Here is a 12,194-nt window from a genome sequence, read left to right as displayed (position 1 = left end):
TTTCGGTGCACCGCCACAGACTTTATCACCATAGAATGCTCAACAAACAGCCAGCACATATTTGTATCCTTTTGAATCTTACAAGTACCCACTTGGGAACTGATATATAACCAGAGAACGATCAGATGCAAACTACTAACAATATGCGAACACGTTCAAAGGAGAACAACTAAAAACATCACTGACTCCTATTGTGGGGAAAAGGCGCATGCACCATGAGTGTTTAAAAAAAAAATACACTTTATTGTGCGAAATGCACAGTTGCCACAAAAGAGTTCGGTAATCCACGGCAAATAGAGTAACAATACCTCAAGAAGAAGATCAACATTCAAATACAGACCGTTCACTTTCAGGTGGAAAAAAAGGTTGCTATTTTTCGTGGACGGATAGGGCATATGGCAAAAGCTTTGTCAATTTAGGGCAAAGTAGCCATCCCGTCAATAGGAAACCGCCCAAAGGTCGATTTAAAATCCGGAAACTCGAGCAATAGCTTAAGGTATAATCGAGCATCTCGAGTGGCGGTTTCAAACGCCCGTGTGGCATAAAATATATAGGAAGTGGAACTCGTCGAAGATATCGGCACGAAAATAACTTTTATTAAGGAGACTTCCTTAAAATAAAGAACAAACATAAATCATACAGAGGCATGCATACTACAAACTCAAATTTGGGAAGAGCAGATGCGAAGCTACACTACAACTATGTACGGAGACAGCATGTGAGTTCCAGGTGATACAGGACATATGTGGTATAGTAGTAGATGGGTTGTTAGGAAATGGCTTTTTGACTGACCACTCAGGAGCAGTAATCATTGGAGATTGAATGTGTAGCGAACACTCAGATGACTTTTGAAATCAGAAAGAGGGCAAAGGAACCATCCGTACTCGTACACCTATTGTCGGGACTCTAACCACTCAGTGAATTCTTCGCGTGGAGTGAAACATTGTTGGCTAGTGGATATGGTCCGATTGCCACAGGGGATAGTGTGGAATATCAAACAGGAAAAGCCGTTTGCAAATCCCAGTAACACAAAGGATCTACTGATAGAATTAGAGCAAATAATGAAGGAACCACGCGCACTCAGGCGTCTGTAAGGATAGCAGTAAAATTGGAGAAGGGCACTTTTTGTCTGTCACAGGAAGTGGGCAATAATGTCCACATATGAAATTTAAATAGTATGAATGTGTAAATATACATGAAATAGTAAATAATCAGTGAATTTACATAATATATATATATTTTGTTAATACTTCACACCTTTTTCAAATATGTGTATGCAATGGCTTATTTGGGAGTGGACAAGTGATGTGACTGTTGAAGTCTCTTCTCCGTTTGCTTTTATTATAGAATTTCTAATAGGACAGTATCCTCCGCGCTGGTCTAAGAGTTGTTTAGGCGGTTAACTTTCCATTTCCTCGTATCCTACCTTATAAAAAGTTTTCCTTGAAATTTTCTCACGGGTACTTGACCCTACTTTCTATATTTGCCCTCTGTTTCCCTTGAGGCAAGGCAATCATTTTCAACAATTGTTAGCCGTTTATGCGGCATACAGATGCACGGAAGCTTACCAGTATACATGTTTTACAAGCGGAATACACATATTTCATAACAGTTAATACCGATTGCATTAACATTTTTTTGTTTCTTCCGAACATGCAAACGGTAACAATCGGCAAATCAGAATGAAAAAGAATTTTGAAAAGTTAATTTTTTAGAGTTTTCTGTATAGTAAACTTTTTCGTATATTTAACTTTTGCGAGTCTCAACTTTGAATCTCTTTTTTATTACCCGGGTTTTGTTGAAAACCGGCCATATATATACCTTCGATGAAGGGAATAATAATAAACGATCCAATAGTCCATCTAGGTCAATTCTTCACAGCCGATGACACGACTGGCGACGAGAAAGGAGTTGGATGTAAGGGATCGCTTGAATCTGGAGGAAAGCAAGTCCATTAGAGAATTATGCGACGAATACAAGGACATATTTCACCTGAAGGGAGATATCAACCATCGAATCCCTGTGATACAAAATCAGGAGCCTATTAACAAAAAACGGTATAGATTACATTAATTTTACCGGCAGCTCGTAGAGGATTAGTTAGCTGAAATGTTAAAAGGTAGCATTGTGCAAAAAGTAGCCTTTTTGCCAATATAACATATAGACTTTGTCTAAAATTTGGCTGCGCAGTTAATTAAACACCCATGACAGCAACAGATAAATAGTAATGACCGCTCCCACACGTATTTTTTCCTTTCCAATTTTATTCATTTTAATCGACTTTTCCTCCTAAGAAAGGTAGCTGTGATCATACGCAAATTCACCAGGTTCCTTTTTGTTGAAACGATATGCTTAGGCACCTTACCCAACTCTATATTTTCCCTTGCATTTGCCAAACTGATTGCATTGAAGGATCCGTTATACTGCCGTAAGTTGGCGGAAACTTGCTTACAATACAGGAAGTGTGCATTTGTTCGAAGGGTTGAAATCTGGTGTTGTAATTATTGGATTGGTTTTGCGCTTGCCGGGATTTTTCGCTAATGCTCCCCTTTGCATATTCATTGGTAAAGGCAAAATTATTTACTAATTAATCACTTTCGATATTCTATCCAGAGAAACTTGTGTTTTTGAACAATATTCCATGGAGTGCCAAATATATTCAAAATCCTCAAAATACCTAGCTATTATCACTTTAATCAACCACCAGTAACAATATAACAAAGCGCAACATCCACACCAAAGCTATCTTGCTAATTTGTTGTTATATTTCAGCTTCCTTCGATGGCGACCTTTCTTGTGTTCATATTGCAACTTCAGCCAAATCCCCTGACACATTTTCACTAGGCGTGCGTCGTATTCCGCATACTTGACTGCAAATTTGTATTGCGACTCAATGATATGCCTCGCTAGACGCAGTTTCCCCGTCTGAATCAGTGAAATGCTGTAGAATAGCTTGCATCGGACCTGGATAAACGGGTCGCCGATCCTTATTCCTAGCGCCAGCTGTTTTAGGGATATCTTACGTGCGATTTCCGCCTAAGGGAGATATCATGCATCTTGAAATTTCCCTAATTTAATATCCGTGAACTTACGCAATTTACAAAACTGTCTCCAAGAGCAGAAAACCCGCCTCCTAGAGTGGAAAGCCAAGACATCATGTTTTCGATCTCCACCTTTTCCCATATCGTGCGGGAGGTTATTTCGTTCCTTAAATCGAGATGTCAGATTGATCAATACCAAGCACAAAAAGTACGTACCCAATATAATCCAACGGCTCCTTTTCCGGCGGAATTATCCTCAAAACAAGCGATAGATCCCTCGCACACAAAAACCCAATCAGGAACCTTCTGAAGTTATGCCACTCGGTGATCTCTTGCACGAAGTAATGCACGTCGATTCCATTTGTGTCAACTTCGAGAACGTTTTCAGGAGGAGAGGTATAGTCTGGTAGCGAACGCGAGTCAGCTTTTCTTAATCTTAATTTAATTCTATGTAGGTTTTTGTCATAATCTACTATAAAGACCTTTGCCGACCGCATAGCTGTCGATAACCATTCCAAAACAATCTCTTGACAATCAGACGTGCCACACGAACAGAACAAACGAGCACAGCTGATTGGAGAAGCGAAGGGAAATTTGGTTTTCATACAAAGGGAAATAAAGGAAATTTGAAAACAACTTTGTAACGTATCATATCAGTCGCGTGGTTTACGACGGCTTGTAATAAGTTGGCGGAGATTGTCTCATGTTATCATATAGATTACAAATTGGATGAGGGACCGCACCACAAAAGGAGCTTTTCGAACGTCCACATATATTAACCTACGTCGAATGTGAACGAATGTCGAACTTTCGCTATGGACAATTTAACGGCAGGTATCTTCTAATTAATAGCAACCTTTGCTAATTTTGTAAGTAACACTTGGTAGATGTGTCAAAAACAAGTTCTGGGAGGTTTGTGACTATCAAAACAGAGTAGCAAACTTGATATTCCAGTCCCTCAAAGTAAGGAACACCGGCTTTCCGATTATTTACCGATAAAAATAAATGCATCCATATCAGGGAATGAATAGTACCAAAAATTCTGAAGATGATTGTGAGTTCAGAATGTATCTTCGAATTATGCAGCCCATCTGGTCTCCGATCCGTTCCGTAAGGATCATAGCCAATTGTCGGGAGCACAGTGCATCAAATAATTGTTATCCATATAAAATAAAACGGACTTCGTATTGAGGAAGCTTATCCGTACACATCATACGACACCCAACCACATGTAGGTACTGCTAGATGTTGAGGGCCTATAAAGTGTACGGATAAGTTTTTCCAATGCATTTGCAAGTGCGAACCGTTTAGTGTGGGTTATGTATATACAGGAGGAACAAATCCAGCGGCAAAGGGCCGCGGAATCTCATTGTGCACCTTTCGCATAGGGACGAGGTAGGTAAGCGGCCCGGGATCCCGGGTGGTTAATGTATTGGTGTATCGATGACGACTAGATGGTTTACTTGTGTGGATTTCCTCATCCTATCCTAGCAGGAAACCGATGCATCTGAAAGATCTATTATCAAGAATGTTGTGCGTGTTTGCTTCCACCAAGAAATGAATCCTTAAAGTTCTGCCTTTGGTTCTCGTGGAAATGTGGGAAACCGTAAACAGCTTTGCAATGCTCGTAGCAACACGCAATCACGTGGACACGCCAATGCGCTACATCACATACACAGCACTAACATCATCCCTTGTGTGCGGAATTTTTGCTCGCAGCTCCCAACGCGGTCGAAGATTTGCAATAATTTTCCGTCTCCATAAAAGTTCAAAGAATGCGCTTGAAGTTGAATCTCCTGTATATAGTTTTCTTGGATGAAATATTAATCTACTTTTGTCCATAACTCCTCTAGTCCTCTATGTAAATTTTTCAAGAAAATTTAATTTTTTATTTTCTTCCGAGTTACCACAATCTCGACAGATACCGGATTTTACCTAAAACTAGCACCAAGCGCCAAGGATTTAGGCTCGGACGATCCTACCTTGTTATAAGATAAAGGGGCGCTGTTGGTGGTGGCCGGTGGTAGGTTAATGGAAGAATCGGTCGAGAACTCCCCGCAACATGGGGCACGTATTGAGAATGGTGTACTTCTGCATTCAGCCTGTAACTGATAATATGGGAATTACAACGTCAAATTTCTTTGATTTCCCGAAATAGTGGCTCAAAGTTAATCTTTTTTTCCACGTATTTCCGTTCAATGTTACTTTTATGGGGGATAGCAACATGGAAAATATGCGCGGGGTGACCCGTCTTGTCAAATAATGGCACGTCAGGCTTATTGTGTGGTATGCGGGAATCAGAACTTGCCAGTCCCAATACATATTGTAAGCAGAATTATCAAGTACTGCCTGCGGCCCATATCGGTAAACCGGAGATTTTCCTGTGGTCAGCCCATGCTTGTAGGCAGAGTTTCAGTGAATTACCCTACATACAGCGTTGTCCTTGTTCCTGTATTGCACTGGTCGTTTTCCATCCGTTTTTCATTATAAGCTCGAGTGGCGACCACGCCATCTTAGAGGGCACACCTAAATCCCTCCGTCTCTACAAAGAACTCCCCAGCAGCCATCTGTTCGACAAATGACTGCCAAAGACAATTCACGTGTTTACCATGCATTGCCTTCGACTTCCATTCATCGATCCTATCTTGGTCTGACTTTATCCCACTCGGAGGATTGAAAAATCGATCCTTCATGTTAAGTGGAGTCAGCGCACAACACAACTGCATGCAAGGGACCCGCCTGCTCTTTGCTGTAAAAATGAGCGCGCAGCGAGTTGACTTGGCGGTGATGTGCCACTACGTCAACCACACCTTTGGTTCCGATGTCATGAGGCAGGTTCGTCCGCTCCATGGCAAAGTTTGAATTATGCATTCGGAATTTGGACATAGTAGTCCGTATCCGTCGCTGGACGATTTCCAGATTGGTTTTCGTCCACGGCCATATTCCCAATGCAAAAGTCAGTGAAAGGATAATGAATACATTCAATGCGCTTATTTTATTCTTCCCCGAGAGATACGATTTCAGTACCAGCTTCATTCAGCGCCATGCATACCCAAAGGGGACTAAGCGAATCCCTCTGGAAGATGCCTCTCCGTATATGGATAGGTTTTGTGGTATTAGTACCTTGAGTACACTGATAAGGTGATATGCCACCCTTCCATAACTGTCCCCAAACTTTAATAGTTTGGGATCAATGCGATATAGACGTAGGACATTGATCAGTCAGTTGTGCGGGACGCTGTCAAATGCCTTCGCGTAATCGATATAGCAACTAAAGAGATTTCTGCGGCCTCTAGTTACTTCTCCTACAATTACCGAGTCGACAATCAGTTGCTCTTTGCAACCCCTTGATCCGACTCGACAGTCCTTCTGTTCCTCGGACAGAATGTTGTTGGTCTCAAGGTGCGCATTGACCCTTCCACTAATAATGGGCGTTATGAACTCGCAGAGGACTGGTAAACAAGTAATCGGTCTGTGTCTTGCACCGTGTTTTTTGGGACAAGGTAGGTAACTCTCCTAGTTAGGAAGGGAGGGAGTTCTTCCCAACTACGGATATCTCTCTGGGGATAGCATAGTTCCTTTAAACCCTCTGCACTTTATCTTTCAACCGTCTGCTAGCATTGTCAATTCCGATTTGAATCATCCTAGCAGTTTCCTGCTTAGTGTGCCTTTTTTTGCCTCATTGAACATTGGACTCACACATCGCTATAAGACACGTGATGTTCTGTAGAATGATACGTGGACTGAAGGATTCAAAGGACGCCCACATTCCAGAGCCATGCAAAAAGGTAAGCAAGCTCATGTCAATATTTGCCATCTTCACAATCAATTTACGCAACTTTTTAGGTTTTTAGGATTCAGGATGGTCGTTTGACCATCGCTAATCCACAAAAGTCATTACACGTATTTGTCGCTGGATCCTACCTTCTGACTCTCATTTCCTCCGGTTCAAAAAACAAAGCAAGCATTTGTCACTGGATCCTGCCTTTCATTATTGTATAAGAAGAATTAAATTATTGTAGGGAAGTTTGTGAGAAGGGAATACCTCCCACTTCAAACGCTTTGTGTACATGCATTTTATCGAAGCACTTGGGGTCTCAATGAATGAGTCGTAATTTCCGGGTAATTTTTAATCAAAAGTTCTTCGGTCCACCAGCGTCCCTTATCAGAGCTAATCTACAAGAAATTGATAGTTAGATACTTTATTTTTAATTGCTAAAAGTGTCCGGATGGCTCAAGTTGTTAGAGCGCTGGGCTGTCGTAACGGAAGGTTGCGGTTCAAATCTCGCTGATGGCATAGGGATTTGTTATCGTGACTGGATGTCGGATACCAGTCAACCCAGCTATGAATGAGCACCTGAGTCAAATCAAGGTACTGCTCTTGACCATACCGACTCCTACAACGCACTGTAGTGTACCGTTAGGGTCTTGAATGAAGTGCTCTAACACACTTCAAGGCCCTGATCCATATTAATTGCTAAAAATTAACAATTTCATGTAAATGTTTATCACATTCAATAAACTTGACCACCTCCTTAATTATACTCACCATAACTACTTCTTTTGACATGACAAAGTTGCGGAAACTTTTTATTAAATGTCTGCATGATTGAAAACAGCTTACATCCTAACCCTTCTAATCCGAAAGCTTTCCACATGTTTTTGTTCCAAGTGCCACTTCTATTGCCACATATACTCAGAAGCTATGATTTTCTATCAAAGTAAAGGTCTCCGCAATAAATTTAGCCAAAACTTCACCACAAACTGCACCTTTACTAAGCTGCAACGTTCTGGGTCCAACTTCCTTGGAGTGCCTGAAACATCACCAGCGCGTGATTTGTCGGACTATTTATTTGGTGCGCTGGGATTACTTGTGACAGTAAATGAATAGACAAATAATATAGATACTTCCATTAACAGTTGCAGACTGCAGCATTGTTTGCCACTTCATTCTTGTGGGATCATGGCACCGCACTTCTTTTCCAACATTTAAAAAAACGGGATAAAGCCCACAAGATAGCTTTATATTTTGGAATTTACACATGCATCATACTTCATTTTATTCACACTTTTGTTTCCTGTTTTACTTGGGCGTGAAACTAATTTCGAAAGACTAAAAAAAGTAAGCTAACATTATATATATATATAATAAAATCTCGATTTCAAGTTCTCATTGAAAACTAACAGGAAATATTCAAAAGTCGCACCAAAGAGCAAATTTACACTCTCGCTAATAAGAATGCACACTTTGTCTCAAACAGCGTTTTTCAACTTCAAAAAGACTAAAAAGCAGTCAAGATTTACCTATCACTCAATCCATTTTTTAACTCAGGTCAGCAAAAATCCGATAACTGTTAAACTTAATAATAGTACAGGGTGCGGCAGCATAACTTCCTTTTTTAAAATGCGCGCCACTCAGTTGGTTGATGTCATAGCGGAGCGCTAGTGGTTTCGTTCAAGAGGGGATACTGTAAAGTTTTGTCCCGACACGGTTCAGTCGCCATCATGCGTTGGAATAGTGAGGTGCGTGCCTTTGCCGTTGAGGTTTACTTTTCAAGCGAGTGTTCGGTTATTGCAACACAGCGTACATTTCGGAATCGCTTTAATTTAGCCCCGTTGGCTCCCGTCCCAGACCGCAAATCAATTGTTACATGGATCACTACATTCAGACAAACTGCAAGTGCGACAAAAGGAAGAACTGGAGTCCCTCGGCCCGTTAGATCACCTGAGAACATTGAAGCAGTGAGAGCGTCAATGTTGCGATCGCCACGGCGTTCTGCGTGCAAACACGCATCTGCCCTTGGACTATCCGATCGTTCTGTGAGAAGAATTCTTCGTGGTGATCTTCATTTTCATCCCTATAAGATGGCGATAGTGCAGGAATTTTCAGAACGTGACTTCAATTCTCGGATGAACGCGTGTGAGCTTCTTCTTGATGTCGTTACTGAGGGTGCTATTGTTTTTTTTTAGCGATGAAGCCCATTTTCATTTGTGTGAGTCGGTTAACAAACAAAACATGCGCTACTGGGCTGACACCAACCCTCGAGAATTGCATCAAAAGCCTTTGCATTCACCCAAAGTCACAGTGTGGTGTGCAATTTCCTCAGCTGGAATTATTGGTCCCTGGTTTTTTGAGGAAAATGAGGTTACAGTGACAGTGAATTCGGACCGCTATGTAAACATGCTACAGAATTTTTTTTTCCCACGGCTAGAAAATTTGGATTTGAGGGACATTTGGTTCCAACAAGACGGTGCAACAGCACACACTTCAAGAGCATCGATGCCTGTTTTGAGGGAACACTTTCCAGAGCGCCTTATCTCAATTAGAGGCGATTTGGAATGGCCGGCACGCTCTCCCGATCTGTCCCTTTGTGATTTTTTTCTATGGGGTTTTTTGAAATCCCGTGTTTATGTGAACCGTACAAGAACCCTACAAGATTTGAAGACCAACTTCCAAGAAGAAATTGCCAACATAACACCTGCTATGCTAACATGAGTCATGACAAACGCCAGAAATTGGTTTACGCAATGTATGGAGAATGGGGGACGTCACCTAACAGATTTGATCTTCAAAACAATGTAAATAAAAACTTTAGACATGTACCTACATTATAAAAAATAAATAAATATTTTCCGATGCATACAATAGTTTTTATTGAGTTTTGAAAAAAGGAAGTTATGCTGCCGCACCCTGTATGTTACAAACTAACTGCTAAGTCTCCTTAAGTTTATCCTAGAATCACCAACTGAATAGAACATGATACCACCAAATTTCGTCGAAATCGCGCCTTTACTAACAAAGTTATAACAAGACAAAATTGTTACTTTTCTGCAAATTTCTTGCATTCTAAAATTATGAAAACAAATTAAAGCCATAAAAATGACGAGCTAGTTACAAATGCCCATTCGAATGTGCTTATATAAGCAATACACAAAACCTACCTGAAGCATTCAGCTTCCCGTTTCCCGACTTGTTTTACTCGTAGATTCAGATTTCGGGCCCCATAAGTACCCCTCTTCAAAACACAACCAAGTGCCTACATTAGGTGTGTGTAGGTTTGCTATAAATGTTTTTTTCCTCTCTAATAATTCTTACATCTAGAAATAGGAGTTCCCCATAATCTCCAACTACCATTGTAAATCGTAAATTCCAATGCCCCTTTTTCAGAACCCCCGGCACCTCTTCCAGTTTGTCTTTACTATGATGAAAGTGTCTACATACCTTGTCCAGAATTTAAGAAGCAGACCATTGGGATCTAGATCATTCTCAGTCCTATTCATAAACAGGATAATCGAGAAGGGTGACAGGGGGTTCCCCATTACCACACCTTTGTTTCCTTTATAGAATTTTCCTTTAAAAATCAGGTAGCTAATTGTCATGCATACCTCGGTAAGTTTCATGAGCATTCCAGTTTCCTGTTCCCACGTCAAGGATGTAATTTTTTTTCTTAGAAACCACTTCCCCAAATAGACAAACCCCTCGTTTTCCGGAATGCTTGGAAACCAGACCTTAACGTCGAATGACACTAGTCCGGTGAAGTAATCTCCAACTCCTTTCCTGATAAGTTTTTCTCTATTCCTGATGGATTTTACAACGGGTAGTCCCCTAGCTCCTTAAACCTTCCCAACAGCCAGATCTAAGGTAGACTCTTTATTCTTGGACGTACGGGGTTAGGCATTCTTTATTTGGCTAGATTCTCGACGATGTAGCAGCATTCCTTCAATACTTTTTCTACCGTTTTGATTGAATCCGAAAAAGGGTCTTTCCTTAATTCAAAATATCCTCCCGTGTGAAATTTTTCCAACATTGCCGTGTCGTAATCTGTTTTGTTCACTATATGGTGGTGATACCCTTTTATTGACTTTAAGTTATAATTTTTCCCTATCTTTGCGCTATTCGTAGTTCCTTGACAGCTAGTTTTATACACGGAAAGAGGAGTTGCTTTTTTCAATTCGTTATTTTTAAATTGAATGCCTGCCTAAATATAGAAAACGATCTCTTCTTTCAGCATGTTGACATGCTTAATAGTTCTTCCTTGCCCTTAGTGGAGGTTTGTTTGGGCTTCTTAACTACAAAGCCCGGAAGTATTTCTAGTCTATACAGAGTAATCTTGCACGACATCCTTATCAAGTAGTTCAGTTTTTTACAAAAGTTACGTATTGGAAGGCCTTCTGAAACTTGTCTACAGTCAGCGTTTTCTTACCTCGATCCCTCTGGTGAATTTTGAATGGAAGCTGTATGTCCATAGAGATATCTAATCAAGTTTTTCATTAAAAATCGGTTTACGAAGATCCTTGTTCGTAAGGTAATTACCCCTGGTTGTACTTTTACGCTGTGCGATTTAGGTGTAACTTTGTATTTTAAAACAAGTGAAGGAACCGATTGTCTTCACTCAGAACATCACTTTTTTGTGCTTTAAAAGTTGAGTAAATTTCGAGATAGACCTGGATACCGTTGTAAACCCCGATTTTAATTTTATCGATTTTATCCACGCTTTCACTTTATAAATATTCTAATTGATTTTTTATCTAAAATGGGATATATTTCTTACTCGTAGATTCGCCCTTCGGGCGCCGTTTGTATCCTGCTCTAGTACACAATAACTGCCTACATTACATCTCTTTTTTGTTATTTGCAGATTGCATTTTACAAAGAGAAAAATGTTAATTTTTATGTGATACTTTAATTAGGTTAGCTCAAGCAATCGAGGTTTGCCACCTCTCTGAGCAGCCTCGACTGTATTTTGCCCGTGTCGTGGGTTCATCTGTTACCCTCTGGTTCCCGTAAGATCGCTTACTTTTGTTCTCACATTCCTTTACCACATATAAATACGTTGTCTTATGGGATGAAGTGTTCTTCTTCCACGACGTACCGTTCTACCATCGATTTCAATTTAAAATTTATGTTTACAATTTCGTCCAGGAGTAAGTCGACCTCCAATTAACTTTTACAAAAAGCGATGTCAGGTCTGCCTAAAGACATTCTCTTTTTTGTGTTTAAAGTATTTTTTTATTACTGAAATAAATACTTTAATACACATTGAATAAAATGCTGTAGCCTCAGCTGCAGTTCAAATTTGCAACGGAACAAAGCCGATTTTGGAGTGCTTATGATGATCATGAGAGGTTAGAAGTTGCCGGCATCTGTCATTC

At 40.4% G+C, this 12,194-nt stretch overlaps 1 protein-coding gene across 1 annotated transcript; it reads right to left on the bottom strand.

Annotated features, from left to right (window-relative positions):
- Window positions 1–2,674: 2,674 nt before the first annotated feature.
- Window positions 2,675–3,581, bottom strand: LOC119654659 (uncharacterized protein F58A4.6). Its single transcript, XM_038060150.1, has 3 exons — window positions 3,258–3,581; window positions 3,093–3,207; window positions 2,675–3,036 (listed from the first exon to the last, which is right to left on the bottom strand). The coding sequence occupies exons 1-3, from the start codon at window positions 3,536–3,538 to the stop codon at window positions 2,743–2,745; spliced, it is 690 nt and encodes a 229-aa protein (XP_037916078.1). The 5' UTR covers window positions 3,539–3,581; the 3' UTR covers window positions 2,675–2,742.
- Between the last annotated feature and the right edge of the window lie 8,613 nt (window positions 3,582–12,194).

Source organism: Hermetia illucens, chromosome 4 (genome assembly GCF_905115235.1).
Source record: "Hermetia illucens chromosome 4, iHerIll2.2.curated.20191125, whole genome shotgun sequence".
Classification (NCBI taxonomy): Eukaryota; Metazoa; Arthropoda; class Insecta; order Diptera; family Stratiomyidae; genus Hermetia; species Hermetia illucens.
This window is presented reverse-complemented; position numbering and strand designations above follow the sequence as displayed.

Excerpts from the sequence above, each read along its gene's own strand:
- LOC119654659 (XM_038060150.1), bottom strand. The coding sequence starts at position 3,538 with ATGCGGTCGGCAAAGGTCTTTATAGTAGATTATGACAAAAACCTACAT. Across the intron at positions 3,208-3,257 it reads GAGCCGTTGGATTATATTGG|GAACGAAATAACCTCCCGCA; the intron begins GTACGTACTTTT and ends TCTCGATTTAAG. Across the intron at positions 3,037-3,092 it reads GAGACAGTTTTGTAAATTGC|GCGGAAATCGCACGTAAGAT; the intron begins GTAAGTTCACGG and ends TATCTCCCTTAG.